This window comes from Colossoma macropomum, unplaced genomic scaffold (assembly GCF_904425465.1).
Source record: "Colossoma macropomum unplaced genomic scaffold, Colossoma_macropomum, whole genome shotgun sequence".
Classification (NCBI taxonomy): domain Eukaryota; kingdom Metazoa; phylum Chordata; class Actinopteri; order Characiformes; family Serrasalmidae; genus Colossoma; species Colossoma macropomum.
In genome coordinates, this window is record NW_023494805.1 from 44193465 (window position 1) to 44207694 (window position 14230).

Genomic DNA, 14230 nt, shown 5'->3' on the forward strand with positions numbered 1-14230 from the left:
TGATCGTTCTACAACCACATTTCCAAAAAAGTTGGGATGCTGTATAGAACGTAAATTAAAATAGGATGCAATTAAACATTTGCCCATTTTGAATTTGATGCCAACAACACGTTCCAAAAAAGTTGGGACGGGGGCCTGTTTACCACTGTGTTTCATCACCTCTTCTTTAACAACACCCTGCAAGTGTTTGGGAACTGAGGAGACTCTGCTGTAGTTTAGAAAGAGAAATGTTTTCTTATTATTGTTTGATACAGGATTTCAGCTGCTCATCAGTTCAGGGGCTCATTTGTCAAATTTTTCATTTCATAATGCGCCAAATATTTTCAGTGGTGACAGATCTGGACTGCAGACAGGTCAGTTTAGCACCTTTACTCTTTTAATAATAAATAAATGCTGTTGTAATATGTGCAGAATGTGGTTTGACATTGTCTTGCTGAAATAATCAAGGCCTTCCCTGAAAAAGACGTTGTCTGGATGGCAGCATATGTTGCCAAAACATGTATAGCATTAATGGTGTCTTCACAGATGTGCACATCACCCAGGCCATGTGCACTAATGCCCCCCTACACCATCATGAATACTGGCTTTAGAACTGTGCACTGATAACAAGCTGAGTGGTCTTTAGCCCGGAGGACACAGTGTCCATGATTTCCAAAAAGAATTTCAAATGTTGATTCGTCAGACCACAGGACACTTTTCCACTTCCCCTCAGTCCATTTTAAATGAGCTCTGGCCCAGAGAAGGTGGCAGCATTTCTGGATCCTGTTTATATCTGGTTTCTTCTTTGCGTTTTAGAGTTTTAACTTGCATTTGTGGATGCAGTGATGAACTGTTTTCACAGACAGTGGTTTTCAGTGTTTCTGAGCCCATGCAGTGATTTCCACTGCAGAATCATGTCTGTTTTTAATGCAGTGCCGCCTGAGGGCCCAAAGATCACGGCCAGCAAATACTGATTTTTGGCCTTGTCCCTTACATACAGAGATTTCTCCAGATTCTCTGAATCTTTTAATGATATTATGTACTGTAGATGATAAAAAGCAGAAGTTAAGATGAGCTATCGTCTCTGACTTTACATCTACAAGGTGGACTGACAAGGTTGGAGTGTCTAATAGAGTGGACAGTGAGTGGAGACAGTGTTCAAAAACTCCAGCAGCACTGCTGTGTCTGATCCACTCAGACCAGCACAACACACACTAACACACCACCACCACATCAGTGTTACTGCAGTGCTGAGAATGACCCTCTACCCAAATAGTACCTGCTCTGTGAGGGTCCATGGGGGTCCTGACCACTGAAGAACAGGGTAAAAGGGGACTAACAAAGTATGCAGAGAAACAGATGGACTACAGTCTGTAACTGTAGAACTACAGAGTGAAACTATACGGTCAGCTGAAAGTGGACAGTGAGTGTAGAAATAAGGAGGTATATATATGGTGTGATAGTGTGGAACTCTGTGTCACACTTTTTATTTTGTTTTGCAATATTGGAACATTAAAGTGTTTGGGTCCCATAAGCCTTTGCACAGCACATTTGGAGTGATCATGTGACCCTCTGACACACATTTTCCCACCATTTTCTACTGAAATGTTTTGCTGGACTTTTCAGTGCTGCTTTGTTGAGTTTCTGCAGACTTTATTGGACTTAAACCTTGCAGGTCGAGTTGGTGAATCTAAAATGTTCCACTTGCATCTGATGAACCCGTTAGTTGCAGTAAGCTGAGCGCACAGTGTACAGTATGAGACGTCCTGAACAGTCGTAAACGGTCTGACTGACATGGTTGTTCACGCTGTACATGAAACGCGGCCTGTTTTGACAGCTCTGTCTGTTAAGTTTCCGCTCCATTTAAAACAGTTTGTCTAGTCTGTAAACATGTTAAGAAGCATGCAGCGCCGCTAACTTGTGAACTGCAGCCAAACCAGAGTGAAGAAGATGTACGTGGACCTGTCGTAGGTTAATGCTTGACTTTTGCAGAGAGAATTTTAATAAATAAAATCAATGTATGCATTTAATTATGAATGTAATTATGCCTCACACTTCTATTCAGTCTGAGTTAATGTAAACAAACTTGAGCTCCAAATTGCTGCTTATTTTAAGTTTTATTTTTGGTTTTCACTTTTTTGAGCTTTAAAGTGTGTTTTTATGACTGTACTTTTGAGTGTGCTCACTGTAAGGAGCTGTTAACTGGAGATCATTTGGACAATTAATCAGAAATTGGCCAGTTAACTTGAGATCGTTCGGGCAGTTCACTAGATATCATTTGGGCAGTTAATCGGAGATCAGTTGACCAGATAGTCAAATATTGTTTGGGCAGTTAATCAGAGATCATTCAGCCAGTTCACCGGAGATCTTGGGCAGTTAATTGGAGTTCGTTTGGGCCGTTAATAGGAGGTCATTTGACCAGTTAGTCAGAGCTTGTTTGGGCAGTTAATCAGAAATTGTTTGGCCAGATAACTGGAGATCGTATAACCAGTTAATCAGAGACTATTTGAGCAGTTAATCAGAGATTGGGTGGTTAATCAGAAACTGTCTGGGCAGTTCATCGGAAAGAGTTCAGCCAGTTAATCAGAGACTGTTCGACCAGCTAATCGTAGATCATTCGGCCAGTTCACCAGAGATCGTTTGGGCAGTTAATTTGAGATCGTTTGGCCAGTTCACCGGCGGTCGGCCGGCCAGTTCAGCAAGGATCGGCCTGACAGTTCAGCGGAGATTGGTCGGCCAGTTCACCACTGGAGGTCGGTTGGCTAGTTTACCTGAGCTCATTTGGGCAGTTAATCTAAGACCGCATGGGCAGTTAATCAGATATCGTCTGGGCAGTTCACCGGAGGTCGGTCAGCCAGTTCACCAGAGATCGTTTGGGCAATTAATCGGAGATCGTTCGTCCAGTGCACCAGAGATCGTTTGGCCAGTTCACCACCGGAGGTCGGTCGGCCAGTTTACCTGAGATTGTTTGGGCAGCTAATCGAAGATTGTTTGGGCAGTTAATCTAAGACCATGTGGGCAGTTAATCGGAGATTATCTGGGCAGTTAATCGGAGATCGTCTGGCCAGTTAAACAGAGATCGTTTGGCCAGTTAATCAGAGATCCTTTGGGCAGTTAATCAGAGATCCTTTGGGCAGTTAACACTAGCCCTAACACATAGAGTTTGTGTTGGTTCATGCTTACTAGGCCTACGTTAGCCACACTCAAAGAACAAACAATTGATTATAATCCTCATATTAGATTTATCTTTAGTCCAAACTCACTGCTTAGGAGTAGCAGTTTAACAGGTTTAGGTTTAGGGTCAGATCAGCTATGAAAACTAAAATTATAGCAGTTATACTCATTAAATGAAATCATAATTGCAAACACTGAACTTTATTAGTGTTATTTTCTCCAGTGCAACAGACATCACTTTCTTTAATGCTTTATTTATACATAACAAACCACAAATATGCACTTTGTTTTATTTAAGGATATAAATAAATACAAAATTAGTCAAATTAAAAAATGAATGAAAAATTACTGAATTATATATATTCTGTCCACACCACACAGAAGTCTTCACATTACACATTTCCACAGTTTAAATTACACTTTATTTACACAACTGGATGTGTGATATAAATTTAGAAAAATATTTGGTTTATTCCAATTAATTGAGGGTAAAAGCTCCCAGTAATTAGTTGTGTTGGGCTCTGTTTCTCAGGATTGCAGGACGCACGATCTTTGAACTGCTGTCTTCTTTTTGGATTTCCAATATAATATATATTACTTGCTTAATAAGACAAAATGCTCCTTAAAGTGGGAAATGCGTAGAAGGTCCACATCACCTCAACCAAATCCTGGAGTCAGGATTCAGGATTGACGCTTGACCGTGTCACTTTCATAATCTCTCAGAAACCAAACCGCTGTTACTGATGTAGAAATGTTGCAATCTGAGTTTTGTGAACAATGAAGCGATTCAGGCTGCGTTTGCTTTCTGTCCACCAGCCGCCGAACTCAGAAGAGAAGGGAAGTTCCAAAAGATCCACAGAAAGAAGAACAGCGTAGGCCGGCGTGCCTCTCATTGTTTCACAGGCACTTTTTTTGAGAAGTTTCAAAACTTCCTGTTTTTGCACCTGACCTCAGCGGAGCGCAAGTGTCAGATACGCTGAAGAACAGGAAGCTGTTGTAGAAGCTGTTAGCACACATCCTGAGAGAAAACATCTACTGCGTCCTGATAGAAAGCACCACCGGTCCTCTGCAGGGTTTCTGCTCTGATCTGGACTTGTGGTCTGTATCTTTGGAGGGATTATCTAGAGGAGGTTCCTGCTGTTAGCCGGTGTTGGGGAATGACCCATGGGGGACTCTGTGGAGAAGAGCTCGGACGGCCCCCGGCCCGTGGAAGGTTCTGGAGGGTGTGCAGACTTGCTGGAGACGCTGAGCGAGGGCAGGCTGGAAGACGGCAGCGTGAAGTTCGAGGATTCCGGACTTCCTCAGCAGCTCCAGGACGGCCTGCAAAGTCTCCGGCTGGACGGCTTCCTCACAGACGTCACGCTCAGTGTTCAGGGCCAGCTCTTCCCCTGCCACAGGGCCGTCCTCGCCGCTGCCAGTCTGTATTTCAGGTAAGAAAACGCCCACTTTCACAGGTGAGCTCAGTGTGTATTTATAAAAACAAAAAAAATGAAATGACTGATAAACCTGCTCTGGTCTTCACTCGTTACACCAGCATTCACCAGGCCACCTCCTGACTGGGCAGTGTGGAGAATCAGAATATCACTATTCAACAAGACCCAATACACAAAAACACAATACATATTTTAGATTTTTATGATGTGGGTTTCTGCTGTTTATGTAAGTTTAATTGATGTAATTGTCAATCGCTTCAGTCAGTAAAGTACTGTTAACTAAAACTAATGGAGCCTCTTTTAAATTTGACCATATGACCTGACAACTGTCAGTCATTTTGTTTTCTATTTTTTTTTTAAATCAGATTTTTTATCTGTTTTTGGAATTTTTATGTCTTTAAAATTGGTATAGGTCCATAATGACTGTTGGAATAAGCATTTATAAACATTCATGTAAGGTTATGTGAGTTGTCATGACAATCTTATGTAGGCGTCATGTAGCCTTATGAACAGAACCCTACAGTAAAGTGTTAGCACTCTGCACAGCCTGCATGAGTTTGAGCCGCCAAAGCGTCAGCAGCTGTTGCTCACTGTTCTAAACTCTGTTCTAAAACAAGCACACGTGGTTCTCTACTGCGCTCAAATTACCGTAAAGTTTAGAACGTTTTGTTATTATTATTAACAGTTGCAGTCCTGAAATCAGGGGGTGCTCCAGCCCCCTCAACACCACTTCCTGCATCCCTGTGAGTCTTGGTTTAGTCATGTTCAGAGGTGAGTGGAGTAGCCAAATCAATACTCAAGTAAAAGTACCTTCAAATAAAACAACTTAAGTTACTTAAGTACTTAAGTACTCAGTAACGCATAGAACTGCAGTGTAACTTCTTAGTAAATCCAGCATCTCTCAGCACAGGAACTGAAGACTGTTCAGCTCTATTTCTCTCTTTTTTGTGTTATTTTGGTTTAAAATGAAACACTATCACTAAAGTGAGCAGTGTGACCAATCACAGAGCAGAGCAGACACTTTCAACAACAGAACAGAATGAAATTAAACACAAAAAGGAATCAGTAACTAAACTTGAACGGCTAAAATGTTACAGTAAAAGTAGATTCCTTTACTCACTAATTCGCTTAAGTAGAAGTGAAAGTATTAAGATATGAAAATACTCAGCAGATCACAAATCCATCAGTATTTTACTAAAGTACTCGAGGTAAAGTTACTGATTACTACCCAGCTCTGATCGTGTTACAGGTGAGTTTAGGACGTTTAGAGTCTTGTTCAGGATCCACACAGCTGTTCAGTGTTCTAGAAAACCAGACTTTACCATCATATAGTCAGATATAAGGATCACGATATCACCGTGTTGCCCATCCCTACGATCATGATCCAAGGTGGAGTTTAGTGACCACTGCATTACGTTCTGCATGTGTTTAATATCAGAACACTGAGGGTTCTGTTCTGTTCTTTTCACAATAAAGTTAATTTAATGTTCTTAAGAGAGTTTCTTCTTCTTCTTCTTTTCCTGGATGTTTTTTTAGAGCGATGTTCTGTAACGACCTGCGAGAGAAACACGAGGACTGTGTGAACATTAAAGGAATCGATGCGGAGAACATGAAGATCCTGCTGGACTACACCTACACCAGCAAAGTGCACATCACCAAGGAGAACGTTCAGAAAACTCTGGAGGCGGCCAGCCTGTTCCAGGTCAGTATGAAATAACGACCCGTCTACAGCTCAGTACGGTTCTGCTGTAGAACACACAGCTCTCACGACACGAGGAGTTCTGAATATTTAAATCACAGCTTAACGACTCACACAAAGTCCTTACAGGAAAGTCTGTTCACTCAGCGGCCATCGTTACAGCACTGCAGGGCAGTTATTTCCAGCCATACAAGTTCAGACTCCTCCCTCTCTGAATGAGGAGAGACCAAAATACTCCAAACTGAAGGTCAAACTACTGTTTGAAAACAGATTTGAAATCACTGATAAAATCTGACAGAAACATCTTAAATCGTTTTTTGCGTTTGGCTCAGTAAAACAAAAAAATGTGATGTTCAGGTTTTTCTGGCTGTTGCGTTTGATCTCCAATTTGGGGGGAGCTGATTGCCTCTTTTTCATGAAGGGCGGGACTTTCTCCATAAACAGATGCCATGTTGAGCATTTCAACCAGTGACTGTCTCCTCATTTATAACGTCTCGCGCTCATATTAAATCATAATAAAGGGCTTTTACAATAAAGTTTTATATAACTTTAAATGACAGTTAATATAACATGATTATTTCCCAAGTAATTTCTGTGGGTCTGGTCAGCATATAATAATTTAACACCGTGTGAAGAGCTGCTGGTGTTTTAAATGAAAAAGTAAAAAATTACAAGTTTTGCTCCAATCTTGATCCAACACACCTGATTCAGGTACTGAAGGCCTTCAGAGGCAGGTGTGTTTGGTCTGTGTTATTCAGGACCAAATGGGCCTCCTGGTTTGGAATGAACATTAAAAAACATTGAAACATTATATTACTACTGATAATGCTCAACAGTAAACAATACATATTTATAACTGATAAAATCTGCTTTCATTGAGAAAAAACGGAGCTGACAGTAAATCAAAACAGTAAATAAACACACTAAAATGAGTACAGTGTGTACAGAACATTCCTCATTGAGCTCCTCCAATAAAACCATAGTAATCATTCCACACTTTTCTATTTTATTTTGTACAAGCTTTTACATCAAAAAACCAAACTGTGCTTTATTTACATTTTAGTGACGCCTTTATTTTAAACATCGTGCCACACTGCACTTATGAAAATGTCACTTATACTGTTTTTCATTGAAAGGGCTCAGTGGTTTCTGCTTTGTGAATATTTTCATCGTGTGATGCAGGACTTTCCTCTCTGCTCATGATGTTCTGCTGTTTTCTGCGTATCGAGTTGTTTTCAGGTTCTATCAGACCTGCAGTGCAGAGGCTCTTGGGTATTTTGATGCACCACAGATTTCAGAGATTATAAATCTGTCTAATGTTCCTTATAGAAACTGTGAAATAGTTTCACACGACTGATATTTTCACTGTTGATCTGCTGCTGATCAAACCGTTTGATCATGTCTGTACTGACCGGCGCGCAAACAAGCAGCGTTTTAATCACTGTTTCTCGTTTTCGTCACTTTTAAAATGATTTCTTAAGTGTTCGACTGTGACACCAAAAGCACCACTTTTGACCGTTACACGCTGCTCGTAACCCCGTATGCTTGTTAATTTGTCTACATTCTGTGTGATCTGGAATGATTTGAAATGGACACTTTGATTCTGAGCTTTTTACATTATCATTGGTGTTTAAGGTGTTGAAGGCTTCACTCACACTTACAGCAATAAACAAGACAACAGCTTCATCATTGTTGTTCAAGTAAATGATGCAAAAAAATTAAAATGTGGAAAAAAATCTCTGAATGAACTCCGGCTCGTCTCACTGCAGAGAGAAAAACAGCAGCAGACAGGGAACTGAAACAAACCGTCAGAGGAAACTTTCCATTTCTGGAGGTTGTTGTTAGCAGCTGAGCAGGGCGGGTCACACGGCTGATCACAAACAGCAACAAACACCAGTAAATATCCAGCATCGTGTCCTAAAGCCAGAAAACAGTTTTATCAGTTTTTAACATCTTACAGCCGCTATAAGTGCATAAAGACAGAGATACACATTGATTTATTCCATATACAACCTCTCCACCCTGCACTGTGCTAATCTCACTGTGCTAATCTCACTGTGTTTACCTCACTGTGCTGATCTCACTGTGCTAATCTCACTGTGTTTACCTCACTGTGCTGATCTCACTGTGCTGATCTCACTGTGCTAATCTCACTGTGTTTACCTCACTGTGCTGATCTCACTGTGCTAATCTCACTGTGTTTACCTCACTGTGCTGATCTCACTGTGCTGATCTCACTGTGCTAATTTCACTGTGCTAATCTCACTGTGTTTACCTCACTGTGTTTACCTCACTGTGCTGATCTCACTGTGCTAATCTCAGTGTTTACTTCACTGTGCTGATCTCACTGTGCTGATCTCACTGTGCTAACCTCACTGTGCTGATCTCACTGTGCTGATCTCACTGTGCTAATTTCGCTGTGCTAACCTCACTGTGTTTACCTCACTGTGCTAATCTCACTGTTTACCTCACTGTGCTGATCTCACTGTGCTAATCTCACTGTGTTTATCTCACTGTGTTTATCTCACTGTGTTTACCTCACTGTGTTTACCTCACTGTGCTGATCTCACTGTGCTGATCTCACTGTGCTAATTTCACTGTGTTTATCTCACTGTGTTTATCTCACTGTGTTTACCTCACTGTGTTTACCTCACTGTGCTGATCTCACTGTGCTGATCTCACTGTGTTTACCTCACTGTGCTGATCTCACTGTGCTAATTTCACTGTGCTAACCTCACTTTGCTAACCTCACTGTGCTAATCTCACTGTGCTGATCTCACTGTGCTAATCTCACTGTGCTAACCTCACTGTGTTTACCTCACTGTGCTGATCTCACTGTGCTAACCTCACTGTGTTTACCTCACTGTGTTTACCTCACTGTGCTGATCTCACTGTGCTAATCTCACTATGCCGACCTCACTGTGCTGATCTCTCTGTGCTAACCTCACTGTGCTAATCTCACTGTGCTAACCTCACTGTGTTTACCTCACTGTGCTGATCTCACTGTGCTAATCTCACTGTGCTAACCTCACTGTGCTAACCTCACTGTGTTTACCTCACTGTGCTAATCTCACTGTGCTAACCTCACTGTGCTGATCTCACTGTGCTAATCTCACTGTGCTAATCTCACTGTGCTAACCTCACTGTGATGACCTCACTGTGCTGATCTCACAGTGCTAACCTCATTATGCTAACCTCACTGTGCTAACCTCAGTAGGACAATTGGACAGGGACAGTTGGACAATAAAAGCTGGACTGTTGGACAGCAGGACAGTAACACTTGGAAAGGACTGTTGGACAGTCACAGTTAGAAAGTTGGGCCGTTATACCAGTATTATTATTATTGTTGTTGTTGTTGTTGTTGTTGTTGTTATTGTTGTTATGATGTTATGATTATCTGAGTAGTTTCCGCGGGTGGTGGAGGCGTGTGCAGTTTACCTGGCAGAGGCGCTGCAGCCGGAGAACTGCGTGGGAATCCTGCGTCTGGCGGACACTCACGCTCTGGCGGGGCTGAAGGCACAGGCGCAGGCGCACCTGGTGCAGAACTTCGGACAGGCGTGTTCGGGGGAGGAGCTGCCGGAGCTGCCGGCAGCCGAGCTGATGGCGCTGCTGCAGAGGGACGAGCTGGGGGTCAGTCAGGAGGAGCAGGTGTTCGAGGCGGTGATGCGCTGGGTCCGAGCAGACCAGGCCGAGAGACTGCCCCTGCTGCCCCAAATCCTTGCGCACGTACGGCTCCCCCTGCTGGACCCCTGCTACTTCGTGGAGAAGGCGGAGGGGGATGAGTTGATCCGTGGCTGCCCAGAACTGTTCCCTCTGCTTCAGGAGGCCCGCACGTACCACCTGGCAGGAAATGAGGTAAAGACAACCATAAACATGTCCAGTCCAGGTGCAGCGACAGCGTTCACTTAAAACAGCAATCAGATTTACACACTTCCCCCTTTTTACCACAAATGTGGTCACTAAACCGCCACTGAACACGGCTCTGCTGACTGAACAGCACGTTAAAAATCACTGATGAGTGACTGTAAACAAGCTGAGCGTGATTAGACATAAACATCCCACAGATACAGCGAACACTGCACTACTTACAGATTTCATGCTTAAATGGTTCTCTGCATAGTGAAACGGTTCCTCAGAATGATGGGAAATGTGTTGTATACAGTTCTATAAAGAACCCTTTTTTGGTGATATATAGAACCATTTAGAACACATTGTCCATCAATTAAGTTAAGAGCTAGCTAGTTTGCTAATAGCTAATGAGTCAATTTAAACCAGTGAATTTTAGTTATTGATACAAAAATTAATCCTCAGCTAAAACGTCCTGATTTTAGCTGAAGTTTTACTCCGTGTTACTCCGGCTTTATTAACTTGTTTTAAGTTGATTTTTAGTTTTTCTTATGGCTAATGTAGTTTTATTTGTATTATTTTAAATCTTAAAGTTGTTTTATTTGTATTATTTTTAAAGTTAAAGTTGTTTTATTTGTATTATTTTTAAGGTTAAGGTTGTTTTCTTGTATTATTTGTTGTTTGAGTTTGAGTTTGTATTTCTCTCTCACTGTAGGTGATTTCAGAGCGCACTAAGCCGAGGCTGCAGCAGTTCCAGTCAGAGGTGTTCATGATTATCGGCGGCTGCACTAAAGACGAGAAGTTCGTTTCGGAGGTGACGTGTTTGGACCCTCTGCGCCGCAGCCGGCTGGAGGTGGCCAAGCTGCCAATCACAGAAATGGAGACGGAGACTGACAACAAGAAGTGGGTGGAGTTTGCGTGCATCACTTTCCGTAATGAAGTGTACCTGTCAGGTGAGCTGAGCTCTGTCTGTCAGACTGCAGTGCTGTTTCCTTCATGACGAGCACGTTTATAGCAACGTTTCAGTGATTTTAGCTGTAATTATGAACTCGTGTGCAGGCGGTAAAGAAACCCAACACGACGTGTGGAAGTACAACGCTTCCCTCAACAAGTGGATCCAGATCGAGTTCATGAGCATCGGCCGCTGGAGACACAAAATGGCGGTGGTCGGGGGGAAGGTGTACGTGATGGGGGGCTTCGACGGCGTTCAAAGGCTCAGCAGTGTGGAGGCGTATGATCCCTTCCACAACTGCTGGACCGAGGTGAGCTCTCACACCAAACCGCGGCCTCACTGCTGGTCAGTCAGGACTCTGACTGTTTTAGAGCCGCTCACAAACACAAACCACTCCAACACAGCAGAACTTCCAGAGGGGAACCGAGAGGCGGTCAGCCACACTGGATCAGAGCAGGGCCGCCTTTCTGACCACCCAGATACGGGAAATGAGACAGTCGACTATCATCAGTAAAGCATCAGTTACGCTTTATGCTGAAAATATGCCATCAGGTACCAATCAGGTACCAATCAGTTACCAATCAGTTAAGGAGTCTGATTGAATCCACATGTTAACCATTCCACTCTTTTTTTAGATTGTCAGTTATTATTGATGGTGCATTGCAAAGCAAAGTTTATATGCTTCTTCTTTTTATTCTTCTTCTTCGTCTTCTTTTTCTGCTTTTTTTTTCCCGCTAACATGTCTCACAGTTTCCGAAACACGTATGCTAATGTCAGCTACTAGGTTAGCGGAATCTCTTGCGTCATCTTTGAGTACCAGAATCGTCTCGTGGCCTGAGCTCTGATGTTGTTTTTCCCAAACTCTCCTGTCTTTTCAGTTGTCTTCTGTCTCGCTGTCTCTTCTGAACAAAGAAACAGATGTTAACCAATCAAACACGCAGCGGTGGTATCCATAGAAACAGACGAAGCTGAACCTTATGTGTGTGTGTGTGTGTGTGTGTGTGTGTGTGTGTGTTTCAGACTGCTCCTCTGATGTTCAGTGTGAGCTCCTTCTCTGCAGCCAGTTATGGAAAATGTATCTACGTGATTGGAGGAGGTCCGAACGGAAAACTGGCCACTAACAGTGTTCAGTGTTTCGATCCGACCGCTAATAAGTGGACGCTGAAGAGTCCGATGCCTGTCGAGGCCAAATGCACAAATGCTGTGACCTTCAGAGACTCCATCTACGTCGTGGGTCAGGAGATCTTCTGAGCTTTAACTGAGAACAGAAACCTGATTAAAATGATTTTGTTGTCCGAAACTGTGCTGATGCAGTATCTCTCTCTCTCTCTCTTTCTCTCTGTCTCTCTCTCTCTGTCTCTCTCTCTGTCTCTCTCTGTCTCTCTCTCTGTCTCTCTGTCTCTGTCTCTCTCTCTCTGTCTCTCGTTCTGTCTCTCTTTGTCTCTCTCTGTCTTTCTCTGTCTCTCTTTCTCTCTCTGTCTCTTTGTCTCTCTGTCTTTCTCTGTCTCTCTCTCTTTGTCTCTGTCTCTCTCTCTCTCTGTCTCTCTCTCTGTCTCTCTCTCTTTGACTCTGTCTCTCTCTCTCTCTCTCTCTTTGTCTCTGTCTCTCTCTCTGTCTCTCGCTCTCTCTGTGTCTCTTTCTGTCTCTCTTTGTCTCTCTCTCTCTCTCTGTCTCCCTGTCTCTCTCTCTCTGTCTCTCTTTGTCTCTCTCTCTCTCTGTCTCTGTCTCTCTCTCTCTCTCTGTCTCTCTCTTTGTCTCTGTCTCTCTCTCTGTCTCTGTCTCTCTCCGTCTCTCTCTCTCTCTCTCTCTCTCTCTGTAGGCGGGGCGATGAAGGCTCTTTTCTCTTACAGGCCGGACTCTGATGAGTGGACGCTGGTGACGGAGTTGGGCAGTGAGCGGGCGAGCTGTGGAATCGCCGCCTGCAGTAATAAACTCTTCATCACAGGTGGGCGAGACGAGAGGAACGAGGTGATCGCCACGGTGCTGTGCTGGGACCCTCAGACCCGCCGGCTAACGGAGGAGTGCGTGCTGCCCCGGGGGGTCTCCCACCATGGCAGCGTGACCCTCAGGAAGTCCTACACACACATACGCAGGATCACTCCGGGCACCGGTGCTGGATAACCACGGACTCACTCCGGGACGCTTTTATACCGGAGAGACTTGAAAACACAGATTTTTCTGGTACCATGTGAGATACTGAACACACTCGCTGGGCGTGCATTCCCACAATGCACTGTGCAAACAGTTAGAGCCAAACGAAACTGTGATCCAGTGAAGCAGCAGTTTCACCGTCTGACACGAGCTCTTTGTGCGTTTTACTGTATTTATGTTTAGTTCTATTTCTGTTATATAATTTCTGTAAATACAGAAACGTAACATTACTGTGTATAAACGATTGTATATTTTATCAGAAATGGGCTCTGTGCTCTTATATTGCTCTGTTAGTGATTAAAAATGCATCCCAATTTAATTTTGGGATGTTTATTCTCAAAAAGTAGTGACTGAGACATTAAATCCATTTTCTTTGGCCAGATTATGTACCTAAAATGAACATTCAGTGAAATAAAGCAATACTGATGAATAAAAATATCATCAGCACTGTTAAGGGTAACCTACTCTTTTGATTGATCAGATATTAAAAGCCTTAAATTTAACTTAAATTTAGGCTTAAATTTAATTACTGCGTTCAGTTGTCTTTACATTTTTTAAAGTGCTACAGATGAAGAGTTTATTAGTCTTGCCTGTTTAATTCAGGACATTTTCTCACTGTAACAAGTTGTTTACCGTTGTTAACAGCAGCTCGCCCACGCTGGCTAGCATTAACATTACAACAAGCGAGTAGGCAGGTTTGCAGGTTTGCACAGAATAAAACAGATAAACAGTCCCTTTTGAACCACTTTATTAATATTTCAGACCACAACTGTCCATAAATGCCACACAATGTAAACCTGGAGCCGCATTACAGCAACTTCCTCTTTTTAGTTCTACATTAAGATCTGAGAGGTTGAGATACAGCTACAGTTACTGATGTAAAAAAGGTCAAACAGAACTGAAGTGTGATAGACGGTGAGTAGTGAATACTGTGAGAGCGCCCCCTGCTGTTTATCAGAGCGTCGCCGCTCCCCAGTTTCAGTCTCCATTTCCCAA

At 43.0% G+C, this 14230-nt stretch overlaps 1 protein-coding gene across 1 annotated transcript; it reads left to right on the forward strand.

Moving 5' to 3' along the window:
* Window positions 1-4190: 4190 nt before the first annotated feature.
* On the forward strand, window positions 4191-14230 carry klhl6 (kelch-like family member 6). Its single transcript, XM_036597574.1, has 7 exons — window positions 4191-4583; window positions 6123-6288; window positions 9691-10140; window positions 10847-11084; window positions 11191-11393; window positions 12104-12317; window positions 12903-14230. Exons 1-7 carry the CDS (start codon window positions 4318-4320, stop codon window positions 13202-13204), a joined length of 1839 nt encoding a protein of 612 aa, XP_036453467.1. The 5' UTR covers window positions 4191-4317; the 3' UTR covers window positions 13205-14230.

What these genes read in the sequence shown, in the direction of transcription:
- klhl6 (XM_036597574.1), top strand. Translation starts at nt 4,318, where the DNA reads ATGGGGGACTCTGTGGAGAAGAGCTCGGACGGCCCCCGGCCCGTGGAA. An exon ending in ACCACCTGGCAGGAAATGAG is followed by an intron (nt 10,141 to 10,846) that starts GTAAAGACAACC and finishes CTCTCACTGTAG; the next exon opens with GTGATTTCAGAGCGCACTAA. An exon ending in TCCACAACTGCTGGACCGAG is followed by an intron (nt 11,394 to 12,103) that starts GTGAGCTCTCAC and finishes TGTGTGTTTCAG; the next exon opens with ACTGCTCCTCTGATGTTCAG.